The sequence below is a fragment of the Microchirus variegatus genome, assembly GCF_963457635.1.
Source record: "Microchirus variegatus genome assembly, chromosome: 12".
Taxonomy (NCBI): Eukaryota; Metazoa; Chordata; class Actinopteri; order Pleuronectiformes; family Soleidae; genus Microchirus; species Microchirus variegatus.
In genome coordinates this window covers 28,891,002-28,913,863 of record NC_139813.1, presented here as the reverse complement: position 1 = coordinate 28,913,863, position 22,862 = coordinate 28,891,002, and the positions used below count along the sequence as shown (strand labels likewise).

At 49.3% G+C, this 22,862-nt stretch overlaps 2 protein-coding genes across 2 annotated transcripts; both read right to left on the bottom strand.

Annotated features, from left to right (window-relative positions):
• Positions 1-1,499: 1,499 nt before the first annotated feature.
• On the bottom strand, positions 1,500-6,204 carry tnfaip2a (tumor necrosis factor, alpha-induced protein 2a; the record flags this gene model as incomplete). The annotated part of the gene is made up of 11 exons (XM_083898706.1): positions 1,500-1,683; positions 1,787-1,911; positions 1,998-2,147; positions 2,215-2,340; positions 2,482-2,608; positions 2,697-2,816; positions 2,964-3,058; positions 5,009-5,131; positions 5,234-5,348; positions 5,496-5,690; positions 5,873-6,204. The coding sequence occupies 11 exons, from the start codon at positions 6,202-6,204 to the stop codon at positions 1,500-1,502; spliced, it is 1,692 nt and encodes a 563-aa protein (XP_083754832.1).
• Positions 6,205-8,502: 2,298 nt separating this feature from the next.
• Positions 8,503-21,265, bottom strand: cep170bb (centrosomal protein 170Bb; the record flags this gene model as incomplete). Its single annotated transcript, XM_083898705.1, has 19 exons — positions 8,503-8,684; positions 8,820-8,871; positions 9,578-9,671; positions 11,082-11,170; positions 11,566-11,697; positions 12,516-12,672; positions 13,041-13,227; positions 13,449-15,146; positions 15,344-15,458; positions 15,954-16,130; positions 16,660-16,794; positions 16,870-17,804; positions 18,251-18,736; positions 18,860-18,961; positions 20,386-20,470; positions 20,581-20,637; positions 20,824-20,904; positions 20,977-21,066; positions 21,161-21,265. 19 exons carry the CDS (start codon positions 21,263-21,265, stop codon positions 8,503-8,505), a joined length of 4,959 nt encoding a protein of 1,652 aa, XP_083754831.1.
• Positions 21,266-22,862: the final 1,597 nt, after the last annotated feature.

Below are 22,862 nucleotides of genomic sequence, written 5' to 3'. Positions count from 1 at the left end.
AACACATATCCCATCATGCACTGCTGTGACAGGCAAGAGTGTCAGTTTGTCCAGCAGGGGGCGTGAGTGCAGTCTTTCATCTTTAATGTTGTAATAATAATAATAATAATAATAATAATTCATATTAATCATCATTAAAAAATCTAAAGAAATTAAATTATTGTCTGTTTATTTTGTCAACAACAACAACACGTTTACACAATCAGTGATGATGTCACAGTGATGATGTCACAGTGATGATGTCAGTGATGATGTCACAGTGATGATGTCATGAAAGGTATGGATGTCATAGTTTAGAACTGAGAAAAGACGACGTGTGATCATGTGACATCATCATAGAACTAGACACTAGAACACTGACCCGACACTAGAACGATGACCCGACACTAGAACCCTGAACCGACACTAGAACACTGACCCGACACTAGAACCCTGACACGACCCGACACTAGAACACTGACACGACCCGACACTAGAACACTGACCCGACACTAGAACACTGACCCGACACTAGAACGATGACCCGACACTAGAACCCTGACCCGACACTAGAACCCTGACCCGACACTAGAACACTGACCCGACACTAGAACGATGACCCGACACTAGAACCCTGACCCGACACTAGAACCCTGACCCGACACTAGAACACTGACCCGACACTAGAACGATGACCCGACACTAGAACCCTGACCCGACACTAGAACGATGACCCGACACTAGAACCCTGACCCGACACTAGAACCCTGACCCGACACTAGAACCCTGATACGACATTAGAACCCTGACCCGACACTATAACACTGACCCGACACTAGAACGATGACCCGACACTAGAACACTGACCCGACACTAGAAAACTGACCCGACACTAGAACACTGACCCGACACTAGAACCCTGACCCGACATTAGAACACTGACCCGACACTAGAGCCCTGACCCGACACTAGAACACTGACCCGACACTAGAACACTGACCCGACACTAGAACGATGACCCGACACTAGAACACTGACCCGACACTAGAAAACTGACCCGACACTAGAACACTGACCCGACACTAGAACCCTGACCCGACACTAGAACCCTGACCCGACACTAGAACGATGACCCGACACTAGAACACTGACCCGACACTAGAACGATGACCCGACACTAGAACACTGACCCGACACTAGAACACTGACCCGACACTAGAAAACTGACCCGACACTAGAACACTGACCCGACACTAGAACCCTGACCCGACACTAGAACACTGACCCGACACTAGAACACTAACCCGACACTAGAACCCTGACCCGACACTAGAACACTGACCCGACACTAGAACCCTGACCCGACATTAGAACCCTAACCCGACATTAGAACCCTGATCCGACATTAGAACCCTGACCCGACACTAGAACACAAACTATGAGGCAGCAGAGCCTTTTTTTAATTAAAGATATAATTATGATACACATGCTGCTCACAGAAATGCTAACATGCTAACAGGCTAACGGGTGAACATGCGAGCGTGGTGCTTGAGCTTATCCATGTGTTTCAGACGGATCCTAGAGAAGAACGGCGGGCTGTGATTGGTCGGTGGGCGGTTCTCCCTGACGGTGCGGCGGATAGAGCTGATGTTAGCGGCTGAGAGGCCGTGTTTCAGCGACAGCAGCGCTGACACATGAGCGTCACTGCAGAGACATCACACATGTACAGTTACACAAGCTGCAAAGGTTCTGCAAAGGTTCTGCAAAGGTTCTGAGGGGCGACTGTGACCCAACAGAGCAGCTGTACCTGAGGTCGGGGAACTTTCGGGCCAAAGCGCAAACCTCCAGGTGAACAGAGGACGGATCCTGCAGACGCAGAACTTCAGCAACACAGCAGAGGGCGTCAGAGAGCCATGAAGATGGACTACAGTCCTGAGGACAGAGGACAGAGTCAGACAGAGTCAGAGGACAGAGGACAGAGGACATGTCCACTCTAAAGACACTCTCTCATGTCTCACCATGTCTTTGAAGAAGCTGTAGATCTTCTGAGCGTCCTCCTTCATCTGTCTGGCTCCGCCCACCTGCTGCTCTCTGCTCTTCTTCGTGGTCTTCATCACCCTCTTCAGATACTGGAGGACGACGTCCTGATGGAGGACACTGAGCAGAGACTGCAGGGACAAAGACACACCTGTTGTGGACGAGGTCACATGACTGCAGCGTCCACAGTCTCCTCACCTCTCTACACGATGGTTTCAGGTCCTTCAGCGCCATCATCTGGTCGCTCAGAGCGTCCAGCAGAGAGTCCACGACAGGAAGTGAACCGTCCAACCACACAGCTGTCCATAGCTTCCTGTAACATACCTTCACACACACACACACACACACACACAGTTAGTGAGCGCAGTTAGCTTAGCATTAGCCCCGTAGGAGCAGCTTTTAACGTTGATTCTTGAACAGGTCCAGGTCTTGGTCCAGGTCTTTGGTGTTAAATGGACTTCGTACCTTCACCTGGACGTGGAGTGGACAGGTGAAATACCTGTACCCACAATCCCTCAGGGCCGTCAGAGAGTCCAGACAGCGACGTCTTTGCTGCTCACACACACACACTGTTGGCTCACTGATGTAATCCCTGAGGACACAGACAGCCAATCAGCTGCAGGGAAGCAGGTCAACAGGAAGTGCAGTAATGGTCAGGTGACCTCACCTGGTGACCTCACCTGAGCTGCTGCTCACAGACCAGCTGAGCTTTGACCACAGAGGACACGTTACCCTGGTTACCCTGGTTACCCTGGTTACCATGGTTACTCTGCACAAACGCCTCCAAACTCTTCACATAACTGGAAGAAACATAATGTTGTGTTTTTAAACAACTATGTGGTGGGCGTGGCCTGCCTGTTGTGGTGGGTGTGGCCTGCCTGTTGTGGTGGGTGTGGCCTGCCTGTTGTGGTGGGTGTGGCCTGCCTGTTGTGGTGGGTGTGGCCTACCTGCTGAGGAAACTCTCCAGGTGAGCTGTGATCCTCTGAGTCTTGTTTTGGTCTCGGATCACGCAACCAAACTCTGTGAGGCAGCTGTCAATCACCTGAAAACACAAGCCCCACCCCCAACAGAGTCAATGTGCCTCACCTGTATGGTGTCTCACCTGTGTCTCACCTATGTGTCTCACCTGTGTGTCTCACCTGTGTGTCTCACCTGTGTGTCTCACCTGTGTCTCACCTATGTGTCTCACCTGTGTCTCACCTATGAGTCTCACCTGTGTGTCTCACCTGTGTGTCTCACCTGTGTCTCACCTGTGTGTCTCACCTGTGTGTCTCACCTGTGTCTCACCTGTGTGTCTCACCTATGTGTCTCACCTATGTGTCTCACCTGTGTGTCTCACCTGTGTGTCTCACCTGTGTCTCACCTATGTGTCTCACCTGTGTCTCACCTGTGTCTCACCTGTGTGTCTCGCCTGTCTCACCTGTGTCTCACCTGTGTGTCTCACCTGTCTCACCTGTGTGTCTCACCTATGTGTCTCACCTGTGTGTCTCGCCTGTCTCACCTGTGTCTCACCTGTGTGTCTCACCTGTGTCTCACCTGTGTGTCTCACCTATGTGTCTCACCTGTGTGTCTCGCCTGTCTCACCTGTGTCTCACCTGTGTGTCTCACCTGTGTCTCACCTGTGTGTCTCACCTGTGTCTCACCTGTGTGTCTCACCTATGTGTCTCACCTATGTGTCTCACCTGTGTGTCTCGCCTGTCTCACCTGTGTCTCACCTGTGTGTCTCACCTGTGTCTCACCTGTGTGTCTCACCTATGTGTCTCACCTGTGTGTCTCGCCTGTCTCACCTGTGTCTCACCTGTGTGTCTCACCTGTGTGTCTCACCTGTGTGTCTCACCTGTCTCACCTGTGTGTCTCACCTGTGTGTCTCACCTGTGTCTCACCTGTGTGTCTCACCTATGTGTCTCACCTGTGTGTCTCACCTGTGTCTCACCTGTGTGTCTCACCTGTGTGTCTCACCTGTGTCTCACCTGTGTGTCTCACCTGTGTGTCTCACCTGTGTGTCTCACCTGTGTCTCACCTGTGTGTCTCACCTATGTGTCTCACCTGTGTCTCACCTGTGTGTCTCACCTGTGTGTCTCACCTGTGTGTCTCACCTGTCTCACCTGTGTGTCTCACCTGTGTGTCTCACCTGTGTCTCACCTGTGTGTCTCACCTATGTGTCTCACCTGTGTGTCTCACCTGTGTCTCACCTGTGTGTCTCACCTGTGTGTCTCGCCTGTCTCACCTGTGTCTCACCTGTGTCTCACCTGTGTGTCTCACCTATGTGTCTCACCTTTGTCTCACCTGTGTGTCTCGCCTGTCTCACCTCTGTCTCACCTGTGTGTCTCACCTGTCTCACCTGTGTGTCTCACCTGTGTCTCACCTGTGTGTCTCACCTATGTGTCTCACCTGTGTCTCACCTGTGTGTCTCGCCTGTCTCACCTCTGTCTCACCTGTGTGTCTCACCTGTCTCACCTGTGTCTCACCTATGTGTCTCACCTGTGTGTCTCACCTGTGTGTCTCACCTATGTGTCTCACCTGTGTGTCTCGCCTGTCTCACCTGTGTCTCACCTGTGTGTCTCACCTGTGTGTCTCACCTGTGTCTCACCTGTGTGTCTCACCTGTGTGTCTCACCTGTGTCTCACCTATGTGTCTCACCTGTGTGTCTCGCCTGTCTCACCTGTCTCACCTGTGTCTCACCTGTGTGTCTCACCTGTGTGTCTCACCTGTGTCTCACCTGTGTGTCTCACCTATGTGTCTCACCTGTGTGTCTCGCCTGTCTCACCTGTGTCTCACCTGTGTGTCTCACCTGTGTGTCTCACCTGTGTCTCACCTGTGTGTCTCACCTATGTGTCTCACCTGTGTGTCTCGCCTGTCTCACCTGTGTCTCACCTGTGTCTCACCTGTGTGTCTCGCCTGTCTCACCTGTGTCTCACCTGTGTGTCTCACCTGTGTGTCTCACCTGTGTCTCACCTGTGTGTCTCACCTGTGTCTCACCTGTGTGTCTCACCTGTATAGTGTCCACAGACAGTTGACTGTAGAAATATGAGTCGATGATTTCTGGTTCTTTGTTTTTCAGCCAATCGTCTTCTTCTGTCTTTAAAATCCTGTTCAGCCAAATCTTCACTTTGTCCTGAAGAAACAAAGTCACATGATTCAAAGCTGCTGTGGACGGAGACACTGAGACACTGAGACGTCTCAGTGTCTCAGTGTCTCTGTGTCTCAGTGTCTTCACCTCTTTGTGGGACAGATATTTGTCCTCCAGCTGCTGCAGATCGTCCTCCAGCAGCAGAGACGTTCCACAGCTGCTGTTCACTTTTCCCTGCAGCTCCGAGTGTTTTAATAAAGAACTGAAGAGGAAACAGAGAAACATCTGGTTACATCTCGTCTTTGTCTCAGTCGTCCTCTGAGAGACGTCCTCTGAGAGACGTCCTCTGTCCTGTTTAATGCTCTGTCCACCCTTATATAAAATACATCTGAGACAGAGGACGACTCACTGTGGATAGTGATGGTTGACCATGAAGAGGACGTAACTGCAGTCGTCCACATTCAGTCCAGAAGACGTGATGTCCATCAGCTGAGCAGAGAAGCTCTGATGGTACAGTCCAGCACAGATGTTCAGGATGTCCATGTCAGGAGGATAACAGTCCTTCACCGTCCTCACCAGCAGGGGGAGATCGTCCTCCACACGTCTGTTCATACGATAAACCTGAAGACATTTAAACAGATGTTTGATCTCTAACATCAAAGATCTGCTCTAACATCAAAGTCTTCATGTCTGTGAAGACACACCTGTCTCTTCACAGCTGAGGACATGTCTCCTCCTCCTCCTCCTCCTCCTCCTCCTCCTCCTCCTCCTCCTCCTCCACTCGACTCGTCCTCTGCTGCCTCCTTCAGTCTGGACCCAACCATACTCTGCAGCAGTGCATTGTGGGAGCTCAGACACTTTAGAGGACGCCATGTTGGCCGTCTGTCATCAGGCTGACCTGCCCAGCGCTGGTCCTGCGCCTCCTGCTGGTGGATGGAGATGACTGCACTCTTCAGAGTGAGCAGCCATCCTGAGGAGGAGGAGGAGGTGAAGATGGAGGTGAAGATGTTCTTCACAGCCAAACAGAGCTGCAGTTTCAGAGCGTTAAAGTCCTTCTGAAGATGTTCCTCGTCCTCACTGGACAAACTTTGACTGAAGAGCTTCTCCTCCTGCTCCATCAGCCTCCTGCTCACCTCCTCCAGAAGCCCCTCCTCCTCCAGAAGCTCCTCCTCCTCCAGAAGCTCCTCCTCCTGCCATGATGCTTCCTCTGTGACAGAAACATAACATCATCACAAACATGTTCTTTAAACTCATCGACAGAAAATGTTCTGACCTTTGTTCTGCATGTGGTTCTTCTGTCTGTGGTTCTTCTGTCTGAGGTTCTTCTGTCTGTGGTTCTTCTGTCTGTGGTTCTTCTCTCCGTGGTTCTGTCTGTGGTTCTGTCTGTTCTCCTCTGAACCTCCTGCTGAACATTCAACACCTTCACCCTCTCATAATGAATAAGTGATGAAGGAGATCATGTTCTGACACAAGAACACACACACACACACACACGTATACACACACAAGAACACACACACACACACACACACGTATACACACAAGAACACACACACACGTACACACACATACACACACACGCACACACGTATACACACACAACACACACACACACGTATACACACACAACACACACACACACACACACACCCGCACACACACACACAGACGCACGCACACACGTATACACACACAACACACACACACGTATACACACACGCATACACACACACACGCGCGCACACACACACACACACACGCACACACACACCCACACACACACGCACACACACCCACGCACGCACACGTTCACACACACACAGACACACACACGCAGACACACACACACACAGACACACACGCACGCACGCACACACACACACGCACACACACAGACACACACACACACACACAGACACACACACACACACATACCACACACATGTACACACACACACACCCGTACACACACATGTACACACACACACACGTACACACGCACACACACATGTACACACACACACACACACACATGTACACACACACACGTACACACACATGTACACACACACATGTACACACACATGTACACACACACACGTACACACGCACACACGTACACACACATGTACACACACACGTACACACACATGTACACACACATGTACACACACACACACACACACACACACACCTTTACAGTCCAGACAGCTCCACATCTTCAGATCCAGATCAGTCTGAACCTGAACCTGCTGCAGATGTTAGAACATCTTTGAATCTGAACCAGAACTGAGACACTTTCACTTTCTATGAGCTCCACCCACACACACACACACACACACAGAAGCACAGACACACACACACACACAGACTAACTGACTCACACACACACACACACACACACACACACACACATACACACAGACTGACTGACTCACACACACACACACACACACAGACTGACACACCCTCACACTCTCACACACACACCCTCACACTCTCTCACACACACACACACACACACACACAGACTGACTGACTCACACACACACAGACTGACTGACTCACACACACACACACACACACACACACACACACACACACACACACAGACTGACTGACTCACACACACACACACAGACTGACTGACTCACACACACACACACACAGACTGACTGACTCACACACACACACACACACACACACACACAGACTGACACACCCTCACACACACACACTCACACTCTCACACACACACAGACTGACACACCCTCACACACACACCCTCACACACACACACACACACACACAAAGTATCCACTTCCTGTTCAAACATCATGTGACGTCTGTTTTACGTTCACATTCCAAAGTTTACGTTTATTTGTGATTTCTTGACATTTTTCTTGTTTACATTCTAACAAACAATAACACTCTTTGATCTCTTTGATCTCTTTGAGGTCAGAGGTCGTGTGACGTCATCACAGCAACAGCCAATTAGCTCTGTGTCGTGACCGGGAAATACATTCTGATTGGCTGTGGAGTGAAGAGACATTAAAACAATCTTTTTTAGCTCCGCCCACATGTGAAAACACACATCAGTCCGGTCAGTCTTTGTTATTATGGGATGTGATGAAGCTGCTGTTGACCCTGCAGCACTTTAGACGTTAGCATAGCGTTCATCGACGTTAGTCGCGATAAAGATAACAAGCTTCGTTTGACTAAATCACAGATTTACATAAACATCAATCAAACACAACTAACCTGTATCTCATGTCAAAGGGGGCGTGGCCATAGAGACTGAATAATCTGGTTCATAAAATCTCACACACACATTTTAAGAGATGAACGCGTGAAACAGGAAACAGCAAAATCCCTTTCAAAGTAAATGTCCTGCTTGTGTCGCTGCAGCGCCCTCTTCAGGCCTTGTAGTGAGCCCCGCTGGAGCCACGAGCCGGACGTTTGGTGCTATCGTTAGCGTTAGCAGCGCGACTTTTAGCCACGTGTTTCTTGTCCTTGGACGACGGTCGAGTCTGAGCAGCGACGGACGACGTCTCGACGGAGAAGAGATTTTCACCAGGTTCTACGATGGTGTTGATCACTGCGACAAGAGAGAGACGACATTCAGGTCACGATGTAACCACTCACTCTCCCACACCAAAGGCCAGAGGAAATCAATGATTTTATCGTTGTTTCACTGGAGACAAAACTGAACCAAAGTCTGATGCTGTTTTACCTTCAAGCTGCTTCTGGACTCGTCTCAGTTCCTTCAGGATGGAGGTGATCTCCTGCAACAGAAGACAATAGCACAAGGTTGGACCTGATCTTATCAAGAGAACCTGACTGATCGTCTCAAGAGAACCTGACTGATCGTCTCAAGAGAACCTGACGGATCTTCTCAAGAGAACCTGACTGATCTTCTCAAGAGAACCTGACGGATCTTCTCAAGAGAACCTGACGGATCTTCTCAAGAGAACCTGACGGATCTTCTCAAGAGAACCTGACTGATCTTCTCAAGAGAACCTGACGGATCTTCTCAAGAGAACCTGACGGATCTTCTCAAGAGAACCTGACTGATCGTCTAAAGAGAACCTGACTGATCGTCTCAAGAGAACCTGACGGATCTTCTCAAGAGAACCTGACGGATCTTCTCAAGAGAACCTGACTGATCGTCTCAAGAGAACCTGACTGATCGTCTCAAGAGAACCTGACGGATCTTCTCAAGAGAACCTGACTGATCGTCTCAAGAGAACCTGACGGATCTTCTCAAGAGAACCTGACGGATCTTCTCAAGAGAACCTGACTGATCGTCTCAAGAGAACCTGACTGATCGTCTAAATAGAACCTGACTGATCGTCTCAAGAGAACCTGACGGATCTTCTCAAGAGAACCTGACTGATCGTCTCAAGAGAACCTGACTGATCGTCTCAAGAGAACCTGACTGATCGTCTCAAGAGAACCTGACTGATCTTCACACAACAGTCTCACAAGAACCTTGTTGGATGTTTTCAGGATGGGAACTTCATTCTCAGCGTTGATCTTCGCCTCGATCTCCTCCCAGACCTCAGACTTGTTCTGGAACAGAACCCTGAGACCAAAAACAAGCAAACAGTCAACTTATCCAGTCACTTGGTAACTAGTTAACTCAAACTCACCCAAACTAACCCAGACTAACCCAGACTAACATATGATGTAAACCACATTATCTGTGGATGTTAGACTAACAAAGACTAAGAGCTTCAGATTACTGCTCAGTGTAGGGTTAGGGTTCGTTAGTTGATGAGTTAGTGGATGAGTTAGTGGATGAGTGAGTGGATGAGTGAGTGGATGAGTTAGTTGATGAGTTAGTGGATGAGTTTGTGGATGAGTTAGTGGATGAGTTAGTGGATGAGTTAGTGGATGAGTTAGTGGATGCGTTAGTGGATGAGTTAGTGGATGAGTTAGTTGATGAGTTAGTGGATGAGTTAGTTGATGAGTTAGTGGATGAGTTAGTGGATGAGTTAGTGGATGAGTTAGTGGATGAGTCAGTGGATGCGTTAGTGGATGAGTTAGTTGATGAGTTAGTGGATTAATTAGTGGATGAGTTAGTGGATGAGTTAGTGGATGAGTGAGTGGATGAGTGAGTGGATGAGTTAGTTGATGAGTTAGTGGATGAGTTAGAGGATGAGTTAGTGGATGAGTGAGTGGATGAGTGAGTGGATGAGTTAGTTGATGAGTTAGTTGATGAGTTAGTTGATGAGTTAGTGGATGAGTGAGTGGATGAGTGAGTGGATGAGTTAGTTGATGAGTTAGTTGATGAGTTAGAGGATGAGTTAGTGGATGAGTGAGTGGATGAGTTAGTTGATGAGTTAGTTGATGAGTTTGTGGATGAGTTAGTGGATGAGTTAGTGGATTAATTAGTGGATGAGTTAGTGGATGAGTTAGTTGATGAGTTAGAGGATGAGTTAGTGGATGAGTGAGTGGATGAGTGAGTGGATGAGTTAGTTGATGAGTTAGTTGATGAGTTAGAGGATGAGTGAGTGGATGAGTGAGTGGATGAGTTAGTTGATGAGTTAGTGGATTAATTAGTGGATGAGTCAGTCGATGAGTTAATGGATGAGTTAGTCGATGAGTTAGTGGATGAGTTAGTGGATGAGTTAGTGGATGAGTCAATTGATGAGTTAGTTGATGAGTTAGTCGATGAGTTAGTGGATGAGTTAGTGGATGAGTTAGTGGATGAGTTAGTGGATGAGTTAGTGGAGGAGTTAGTGGATGAGTTAGTGGATGAGTTAGTTGATGAGTTAGTGGATGAGTTAGTTGATGAGTTAGTGGATGAGTTAGTGGATGAGTTAGTGGATGAGTTAGTTGATGAGTTAGTTGATGAGTTAGTGGATGAGTTAGTGGATGAGTTAGTGGATGAGTTAGTTGATGAGTTAGTTGATGAGTTAGTGGATGAGTTGGTGGATGAGTTAGTGGATGAGTTAGTGGATGAGTTAGTTGATGAGTTAGCTAAACTCACTTCATCTTCTGGGCTAGCTGCTCGGTGTTCTCGCGGATGGACTGCGACAGCTGCGACACCGGGTTCAACATCAGATTATCCAGAATCATCTGAAAGAGACGGAGGACGATGAAGACACAGCGAGACGAGAGCGGCCATTTTGTGTCTGCTACGTTCACACTGAGACACTGTGATCAAGGGGCGGAGCTTAACACACATCAGATTGTAATAATCCCTCTGGATTTTCTATGGAAAGGACAAAAGATAAGAAAATTCAAAGACAAGAGGACGAACCACAAAGAAAGCTGTGGTCATGTTTGTGTTGCCCTCTGGTGGACCTTTAGCATCATTACTGCACTGATTTGTCTTCTGTAAACTGACACATGCTTCTTTAACAGAGTAATACCACTGGATACTGTAGGGGGCAGTGTAGAGAAGAACATAAAGAAGAATATAAAACATGACTAAGCAGTTTTTGAGGTGGTGGCGCTGCAGAGTCAGAAACCTCTTCACGGTTCCACTGTCGCTGCTGAGAACCCGACTCTGGATCGTTCATGTTAGCATCCAGGTGAGACGCAGCAGAACCTGGAGGAACCTTCTGGAAGTTTAAACTGGCCTCAGGAATGTGTTGGACCAGCTGCAAAGAGAGCAGAGGCCGTCTGGCTCTGGTCATCCATCCCAGAATAATCTCACCGTCAACACATGCAGCAGGTTAGCATGCAGCTGCGATGGTGTTAGTGCAGGAGGACCCTAGTGGTCACCAGGTGCAGGTGCACAACTGACCCACAACTGACCCACAACCACGGAGCATCATTCAAGGGCAACAATGGGCGTGGTTTAATGAAATGAAAGAGCAGGAGAGTGAAGTGACCACACGAGGCAGCAGAGGACCAGCAGCTCCTGTGTCTCTGTGGACTTTGGTGTGGGAGAGTGAGTGGTTTACAAAAGTGAGTAGAGATCGCAGAAACTTAAACTGACGGAGATTTGATTCCACAAGTCTTTTGTTGTGGTTCTCGGCAGCAGGGGGCGCTCACAGCACATTAACACATCTATGAGTTTGTGTCAGGTTAAGTTTTTCACTTTAAAGCAGATTCTGAATGACAGGAACATGTGATGGTGATCATGAGGTGACGGGGAACCAATCACAGTGCAGGAGGAGGAGCTATGAGGAGGAGGAGGAGGAGCTATGAATCAGAGTTAGACACCTGAGATGAGATGGATAAGATACAACGTCACGTTCATCTAAACTGGGAACACAAAGGTTCTGATAAAACCAGGTTTGTTCTATCCAGAACTTATTTGGAGTTTGATTAGTTTGACCTTTGATCTTTGACCTTTGACCTCTGAGCTACAGCTGTCAGTGTGTTCCCAGTTTTAAAGCAGTGTTGTTGGTGTTGTTGGTGTTGGTGGTGTTGTTGTTGTTGTTGGTATGTGTTGGTGGTGTTCCTGGCTCACCTCCTCTCTGGCAGAGATGGTAGAGGCCGGCGTGTTGGGCAGTGAAGTGGGCGAGGTGGTCGTTCCCACTCCAGAGCTCAGAGAGTCTCCGTCCCCGGCCACATCGTGGATTTCCTTGGCGAGAATCGCCAGATCTTTGGCCAAGTCCTGACTGAGTCTGGGAGGAAAATAACAAACACACAATCACCAAAAACTCATGAGGAAACAAATCCTGATTTCAGTCTGTCCATCACAGCGCCACCTGGTTTCCCAGGAAATCAGAAATAGCCCCTCCCCCAATTGAAGTCATATTTTAACGGTGGATTGTGATTCAGGACTGAGTTTGTGTGGAACTGTTTTAAATGTAAATGGACAAAATTATTTAATTCTGAATTTAAAGTATGATTTCTACTCTAACTTTGACAAACACCTACAGATTGAATCAGATTGAGGAGTCTCATACAGCTACAGCACCACCTACTGGCAGGAGGAACTGAAATGTTTTACATTCTTATTCTTAGGTTGAACACTTTCACAGATGTTTACTTGGCGATCTCTGCACTGTGTGTAGACCAGTTCTGGTAAGGATCGGCCTCGTTCTGGTCCTCGTCCTCTTCCGTCTCCAGGGAAATGGACTTGGACGGCGTTGCGGTCGCATGGTTTCTGCGTTTGACTCCAAAATCTTCTTCAGAGGACGAGGACAACTCCGAGTCCTTCTGTCTGCGACGGAAACCTGGAAGCATTTGTTCAGGTTTAGTTCAGCAGCTGATCAACTTCAACATGTGTTTCCATGGCAACAACAACCATCTCCATGGGCTCCACAGCACAGTCAACAGTATATGTGAGTTATTGTAAAGTGCCACAAGGGGGAGCTGCATCTTTCAAGTCATCGGATAAAGACAAACAGGTGAAACCACATCTGTCGCTCACTGTAAACTAATATTCTGGACTCACCTGAGCTCGAGTACTTGGATCCACCAGATCGGGTATGGGTGACTGGTTGCTTTCCTGAAGCTCCGCCCCCTCTGCTAGTTGCCTGCCGGACATCGCCCACCGATGTTTTCCTTGTGGAGGAAACAGGTTCTGTGTTCCGGGTGGACAAAGTGGACAAAGTGGATCGGCCGGTGGACGAGGTCTCATTATCACTGGGAGCCGTGAAGGAGCCGGTCCTCTTCCTGGGCATGGCTAAGATGTCCAGCCTGCTCAGCTTCTTTGCCTCGCCTGAGACTTTGGCCGGGATACTGTCAGAGTTCTGGGATCCACGGTCGGTCTCTGCACCTTCATTGTCCGAAGCCTCGCCGAGTCGAGCACGGCGCAGCATGGACGCCCGGGTCGGACGCGGTGCCGACAGACTGTTGGAGCGCGTCAGCACCTGCTGAGTCACCGTCTTGGATGTTTTACCGTTGTCATCTTTCTGAAGAGCGGTCGTGAGCTTCTTGCTGCGGTTGGACGAGCGTGATGTTTCGTGGTCAGATGATCCAGTTTCAGTGCAGGTCACACCAGAATCCTGCTGACCCTCAGACAGATCCAGAGAGCCACGATTCCCCGCACTGCGGCGAATCTGGAAGCGCTTCACCGCAGCCGCCTTATTTGGCGCATCCGCAGACGACGGGTTTCGGCGTTTCTCAGAAAGACGTTCGCGGGCAGTGAGCTGCCGTCCCTTTTCTTGGACGGACGGACTGGAAGAAGACTTCTTCTGTAGGCTGCTAACAGGGGGACGCTTTTTAGAAGCAGCGCTAACGGCAGCATTTTTGCTGCTGACTTGGCTCACGGTGCTCGCCGTGTCCACGTCAGACTCCCCAGAAAAAGAGTCGTCCATGTGGCTGGAGGAGCCGCCTTTCTTTGAACTATGACCTGAGCCAGTTGAGGGAAACTTGATGTCCAGAGGAGACAATGTCCCTTCAGCATGGTGTAGGAAACCCTGTGCGTCCTGGCTGTTGTCCCTCTTCTGCTCCATGTCTCTGATGGACGGGTGGCTGGAAATGTGAGGCAGCTTCTTCATCTGGACGGTGTCGCAGGGCCGGTCTCTGGTGAAACTCTCCTGACGCACAAAGCTGTCTTTAGCTGGAACGCAGTCCTGTGATTGGAGGTTTGGTGCAGAGCTGTTGGGTTTGACCCCCGTCCTCCTGGGTTCATGTCCACTCAGATGTCGGATCAGGACTGTGGTTGGGGTGGATTTTGCAGGAGGGTCTGGTGTCCTTTCAGACTGTACAGGGCTCCAGACCTGGTCCGGTTTACCTGGATGGTCTTCAGAGCCAATGTAGAAGGAGGTGGTTTTGGTGGACAGAGAATCTCTCCCCTGACCTTTAAACAGAGGAGACACAGATCCGGACCTGGCCTGACTCTGCTTAGTCTTTTCCAGAACGTGTCCATCATCTGAGGGGCTGGCATCACTCAGGCTGTCTGGGTCCACATCGTCCTGAATGGACAGATGGTGGGTGGAGTCCTGTGGAAGGGGCGGAACAGTCACTTTGTCCAAGGGTTCCAGGCCTTGGTAAAGTTCATGGCAAATCAGGACACTTGGTGTGACAGAGTCCAGCTTTTCTGGAGGAACCTGGGGAAGAATCCGTCTGGTCCTGGATCCGTGACTGGACTCTGATTCCGAGTTATCGTAGCTGTAACTTCCCATCGATCTGTTTCTGAAGTACAAATCTACAACACATCGTGAAACAACGTCAGTGATTTGCATTTATTACAAACATGTTGTTTATTTATTAGCAGTTAGCGAGTTTCATTGTTAAAGGCATAGTTCGGGGTTTTGAGTGCACACAGAGGGACGTGGGTGTAACTGTGTGAAGGTTTGATTCCCAGCACAAAATGCTCAAACACAGGTTTGGATGTGGACTCACCTTGTAGACTTTCTCCTGGAGGTGAGGTAGAACCAGGTTCATAACCGTCTGCCAGACTGGCCCAACGTGAAACCCACTTCGGTCCCTCCAACCCGGCAACAGGAGCTGTTGGAACCTGCAAGACAAAGCATGATGGGAAAAAGTTACCTGATGATAGAAAATTATCAATTTGTCAAGTGCTGTGAAGAATCCTATCTTTAACTAAAGGATAGTCTGGCGCCCCCTGCTGCTGGGAGCCAGTCTGAGACACAGAGAAAACATGGCCGCTAACAGAGACAAAGACATCTCGGTCAGTTTAAGTTTCTACGATATCTACGTCACATGTTCACGCTTCATCTCACGGTTAGACAGACTTTTGTAAACCACTCACTCTCCCACACCAAAGACCAGAGGCGTCCCTGCTGACCGCCATGTTCTCACTGAGAGTGAGCTTCAGTGTCTCAGGCTGGTTCTCAGCAGCAGGGGGCGCTCACTGTCAGCACAGTTAGGACTGACTGTGTCAGTACCTCAGACAACCACAGGTACAAATGAACAGAGGGAAAACCAGTCTGCAGGCACTGGGATCACAACATGCTACACAGCAGATTCTCCAGGTTGCAGAGGTTTTTACCTGTATGGGGCCTGAGGGGGCGCCACTGAGAGCAGCTGGGATAAAGCCATGCAATGGGTCCACAGTGCTACCATCAGTAGGCAGGTTAGCTCGTTCATCCTTGCCACCATTTATTACAGGTCTATACACTCCTGTGTTCACACCACTGTACTCTGGAGATTCCAGGACGCCAAACACCTGCATGCAGGGGGAGGGGTCAGGGGTCAGGGGTCAAGAAGGAGAAGAGGTTTCATGCATCCCTGTGTGACAACATGTGTGAACACCAACACTGAAAACCATCGGCCTGATCCTGATCCTGATCCTGTGATCCTGATCCTGATCCTGTAAACCTGATCCTGATCCTGTAAACCTGATCCTGATCCTGTGATCCTGATCCTGTGATCCTGACCGGATGTTGACCTTTGTCCATTTCTTTACTGTGGCTGTGGCGCAGCTGTCAATCACACTGGTGTCATCATTTACAAGATGGCCACCATGTTCTATTGAAGAGGAACTGAAACTAGTGATTGAGACAGTGGAGTCGCCCCCTGAGGGCTTTTCAGTAGATTACACTTGATGATTGGCTTCACTTATTGTGTCTATGGTTCAAAGACCTAAACATGATTTGATTATTTGATGGAGGCAGTGACTGTCATGGCCGACCTCATAGCGAGAGTTGCTCTTAATGTCCCCTGACATTGGGTTCAAGGTTGACCTTTGACCTCACCTGGTCAATCATGCTGCGAGCTTCCTCCACCTCCTTGTCCTGTGACTCGGTCTCGATGGTGTAGGTCCCAGCGTCACTCAGACTGTCGTCCTCTTCGTTCCTGACCGTCTTCTGTGAACCTTCAATGTCTCCTGCCTGGGACAGTCTTGAGGACACATGTGGTCCAGAGGACACCTGTGGTCCAGAGGACACCTGTGGTCCAGAGGACACCCGTGGTCCAGAGGACACATGTGGTCCAGAGGACACCTGTGGTCCAGAGGACACCTGTGGTCCAGAGGACACATGTGGTCCAGAGGACATCACTGGGACAGCGCTGTGTCCTGCAGGAGGCTGCAGGGGGGAGGACGGGGAGGACACTGAGGACAGTGCTGGAGGTTCTTCAGGCGAGGGAATCCTGGGAGGAAACTCCATCACCGGCGGCGCAGACATCGGTGGAGGAGACATCTTATCCCTCGTTGGGGAAAAATCCTGCCGACTGGAATCCTTCAGGAATTCAGCAGCAAACTCCTGCGCGAGCTTGGACTTCTTCCCAACGCTGCCAAAGGGTCTGACGACAAATCCCGTGGAAGAAGGAGAAGAGGAAGTAGACGAGGCCACCTCCCCCTCGGTCTTCTCCCTCTTCAGAGAGCTGGACCTCTGAGGTCCACCATGGCCCTGAGTCTTCAGAGGAACCGTCACCTGCTGGGTGGGCGGGATGTGACCGTGCACAGACGCCGGCCTCTCGCCGCCTTTCCTGCGCTCTAACTTCGCCTTCAGGGCGGAGTAAGAGTCTGAGTGGGCGGGATTATGCGTGAAGGACTGGGAGCGTTTTTTGCGCGGGTTATCGTCAAAGAACTCGATGATGAAGGCCTGCTGGGTCAGGTGCTCGGGGGGACGTTGCATGGCTGTGTCTGCAGGGGGCGATGGAGCTAGAGGAGCTTGAGGGGGGCTCTGGGAAAGGGGTCGCTCTGGGGCCACAGGTGAGGCTGGAGCCACCCTGGGTGGAGCGTCCTGCAGGTGGAGCTGCTGCGCTGGAACAGGTGAGTGACGGTGGACAGACCCCGCGGCCTCCGACTGCTCTGATTGGACGGACTGGTGCGACTTACTCCTTCCTTTGAGAACTGGGTCTTCAGAGTCACTCTGGGTTCCGTCCTCGTGGTGATGACCTGAAAACACCAATAAAGAAATCAACCCCTTCATACATGATTCTCGTCCGTGGACCAATTAGCAGCCTTTCGCATTGCACAGTGGGCGTGGCTAGCATCTGGCTTTAGAGTGGTCATTAAAAAGTTAGCTTAGCAGTGACTGTTGCTAATGTTGCTAAAACGATGGTGACATCATGAACATGAACGTGTTGACAAATGAAAACGCCAGGTTAGCTCGTGACGCACTAACAACACTGAGGCTAACAACACTGAGGCTAACAACACTGAGGCTAACAACACTGAAGCTAACAACACTGAGACTAACAACACTGAGGCTAACAACACTGAAGCTAACAACACTGAGGCTAACAACACTGAGGCTAACAACACTGAAGCTAACAACACTGAGGCTAACAACACTGAGGCTAACAACACTGAGGCTAACAACACTGATGCTACACTCTGACCTTTGAGGGTCTTGATATTCACAGCCAGGTCACTCTTGGTGCTGTAGACATCTTCACATGTTGGACGTCTCCTCATCATGCTAACGTCACTGTGGACCAGCCAATCAGCCACCTTGCTGTCCGATGACATCACCTCTGCAGGTGCGGCTGCGATGCTGGTCCTGGTGGGCGGGGCCTGCTGCTTCCTCTGGCGGGTGGAGAACTTAGTGACGTGGTCTTTGATCTTGATCTTTCCAGGTGTGCAGTCATCAAACTCGATGGTGAAGGAGGCGTGGCTCTGGACCACGGGCGGAGTCGGAGTGGGGGGGGAGGGCGGGGCCGTGCACGTGTCCTTGGTGGGGATTTCATGAAGCTCCACCCCCGAGGTTCTGAGGTGATGGAAGTCTTTGGTGGGGATCTCAAAGTAGCTTTGGGTTTCACGATGGTACGAGCTGAAGACCCTGTTTGGTTGTTGGTCTGATCCAGGATCTGGATCCACAGACAGATCTGACAGAAACACACATGTTAGCAAAGATCAACAGGAAGAAGAAGAAGAAAAAGAAGAAGAAGAAGAAGAAGAAGAAGAAGAAGAAGAAGAAGAAGAAGAAGAATATCACAGTATTGTTGTACCTGGATGTACTTCATCACTGCTCGGACCTTTACTCCCATAATCCTCCTCTCCCCACCAGGACGGCTGACCGTAGAGAGGAGTGGGACGAAAACATGGAGCCTCTGAAACACAACACAGTATATGAGAGTATACTCGCAGTACACTCAGAGTATATGAGAGTATACTCGCAGTACACAAAGGGCCTGATTTACTAAGATTCCAAATAGCGAGCGCTAAATTGCTTGCGCGAGCAGAAAGACTGCGCCCGCTACTGGGTTACGTTTTGCGGGTGAACTACTAAGATTGCGGCCGCAATTGACTACAGGCGCAGAAGTGGTTAAGATCGCCCTATTTAAATGAGGATTTTGCGCGAGTCAAGAGTCAAGAGTTGTCCACATGGAGAAAGAGCAGACTCAACGGAAGCGCATAATTAAATTTGAAGCCACTGAACAGAAAGTGACGTTCTGCGATGAGCAGATAACTGGGATCGAGGCATATATGACATATTGTTCCCCGGGTCCATAGGACCTTTTAATATTATAATTATTATTATTATTATAATCCTGCGCCTATGGACTATGGATGTTGCCGTAAAAAAAAAAAAAGAAGGTGCTGCGCTCTCCTCCTGACTCACCTGCAGCTCACTGACAGCTGCCAGGGAGCGAGTTCTGCTGTTTCTATGGATCTAATGGATGAGTGACTTTCTTATCAATAAGTAAATAAATAAATAAAGCGGATCATCACAACGGCTTTTTAGTCCCAGTCCGTCCCTGGATCTGTGTTAATTCAGTCAGGCTGAGTTTCCATTACGCCAACAGTCTATGATCTGACGTCAGAGGCGACGGGACAATCGATATAGATGATATATCTATAGCTCATTCAGATAGTTACATTAAATAGTGATTGTTGTGATTATTTATTGCATTTAAATGTGTCTGGAACTGGAAGGATTAGAGTTAGGGTAACCTGCCTGTGAGGTTTTGGTGACGTGTGCACACTGTGCCACCTGCGCTTCGCCGTGTAGACCAGGTTAGAGCTGGACCAGGTTAGAGCTGGACCAGGTCAGAGCTGGACCAGGTCAGAGCTGGACCAGGTCAGAGCTGGACCAGGTCAGAGCTGGACCAGGTTAGAGCTGGACCAGGTTAGAGCTGGACCAGGTTAGAGCTGGACCAGGTTAGAGCTGGACCAGGTTAGAGCTGGACCAGGTCAGAGCTGGACCCGTTAAGGTAACGCTGGGTTCCCCGTTCCTCCGGTCTTAACCAGGGAACAATGGTACGACCCCTCTTTGAACCACAGACTGCAGACCAACGCCCCATATTGCATATGCATTAAGGCAAGAACACTAAATGGGTTGCGAGTGCTATTCTGCTCGTCTGAGGGACACAGTCCTCACTGTGCTGTTAGTAGATCAACGTCAACGCAAATCTGCTTCTGCAATCCTGCAAAGATTTAGTAAATCAGGCCCTTAGAGTATATAGTAGTAGTACAGTAGTACAGTAGTAGTACAGTAGTAGAGTAGTAGTACAGTAGTACAGTAGTAGAGTACCTTGTGTCTTGATGTTCAGGTTCTTCTCTGTTTTCGTTCGATCGTCTTCAGAAACTTTCTGTAACTGACTGCTGTATTTCTCATGCTGCAACACACACACACACACACACACACACACACACACACACACACACACACACACAACTAATTAGAGGACACAAACTCACACACACACACACACACACAAACACTGACCTTCAGCGCCTCCTCTGGTACTTTGTGTTGGCTTTTCTCCAGAATGTAGATGTGAGAATGTGAAGAAGTTAAGAACAACAACTGTGACACACACACACACACACACACACACACACAGACACACACAGACACACACACACACACACACACACAGACACACACAGACACACACAGACACACACACACACACACACACACACACACACACACACACACACACACACACACACACACACAGAGGATATCATATCCAAAGCGGATGACATCAGAAATCTTCAGAGTGATGTAAGTCTGATCAGGAATCCTCAGGTCGTTGACAAACGTCTGCAACAACAACAACATGTGTTTACTGTGTGTGTGTGTGTGTGTGTGTGTGTGTGTGTGTGTGTGTCTCACCCCGTTCAAACTGCCCAGGTCTTTAACCAGATGTTCATCAGTAGTTGAGTTGTAGTTGATAACAGCATGTTGTTTGTCCACACTACGAGACTGTCAATACAATAAATAAACAATCAATAATCAATCAATCAATCAGCCAATGACAGGTGTCAATCATCATCATCATCATCATCATCATCATCACCTGCAGCATGAGCTCACAATCCTCTCGTCCCACAAAGATCATCTCTTTAGGAAGACGATGTCGAGTTCCTGAGCTGCTCACCAGGAACCATGATGTCACACTCATCTTCACTGAGCCCAGGGCATGCTGGGTAATGGAGTCCACACACACACACACACACACACACACACACACACTGTTTCTTTGTAGTTGTGTATTTATAGAAATAAACACATGAATGACATCATCATAAAAAGACAAAGAGACAAACAGAGACAGTCTGTCCATCATGTCCTACAGAGACAGTCTGTCTGTCCATCATGTCCTACAGAGTCAGTCTGTCCATCATGTCCTACAGAGACAGTCTATCCATCATGTCCTACAGAGTCAGTCTGTCCATCATGTCCTTCAGAGACAGTCTGTCTGTCCATCATGTCCTACAGAGACAGTCTATCCATCATGTCCTACAGAGACAGTCATGTCAGTGTCATGTGATCTCCTGAAAACCTGGTCCGGTCTGGACCTGGACTCAGATTCACTGATCAGAAAAAATCAAACCTCTTGTACTCGCGCACACGCACGGACATGACGTCATTCGTCATATCACGTGACGTGATTCTGCAGCTTCTGTAAGCCGACAGGAAGTGTCCTTGGAGCGGGTCAACCTGTTTTCATCATCATCATCATCATCATCATCAGAGCCGCACCCACGATAACACACACACACACACGCACGCGCGCAAACACTGGATGAACATCACAGAGAGAAAAGCGCTCCCCTCCTCCTCCTCCTCTTCCTCCTCCTCTTCCTCCCTCTCCTCCTCCTCCTCCTCCTCTTCCTCCCTCTCCTCCTCCTCTTACCTCCAGATGCCGCTGCTCCTCCTCTGCTCCTCCTCAGCTCCTCCTCAGCTCCGCGGCTTCTCCGCAGACTGAACCCCGGGCAGACGCAGTGCGGGGCGGGCAGAGCATGAGAGACGCTCCGGTAGCGGCGGTGGATCAGAGCTCAGACTGATGCTGATGCTGATGATGATGCTGCTGATGCTGATGCTGCTGATGCTGATGCTGATGCTGCTGCATCCCGCTCCTCCTGACGCATCCGCGGACAAACGCTCCTGCGTCAGGACGCACCGCGTCAACGACCGCGACACCGGAAGAGCCTCATTGAAGCCTTCAAAGTAAAAGTGACTTCCGCTGACGTTTCAACGCTCTCACTTGAGGGAGAGGCGGAGTCACAGGAGTGGACAGCTGTCCATCAACAACAAACACACACACACACACACACACACACACAGAGAGACACGTGCACACACACACACACACACACACACACACACACACAGAGACATGTGCACACACACACACACACACACACACACAAACACTTCACGTGATCCCATACTACATGTTTTTGGACTGTGGGAGGAGTCTGGAGAAATGTTTTTATTGAACTTATGCAGTGACTGTAGCTAATTAAAATGATTCCTTAAGAGATTTGCTAATATTTTCAACAGATCCTTGTTCAGGGTGATGAAGACTATTATGATGGTGAATTTCAAGTCATTCTGAGATACTTTTTGTTTTTGAGAATTTCAAAAATTCCTAAAAATTATTCCTTAAGAGATGTTGTGTCAGTGAGGTCAATGAAACACTGAAGTGACAGGAAGTGTGAACAGGAAGTGTGAACAGGAAGTGTGAACAGGAAGTGTGAACAGGAAGTGTGAAC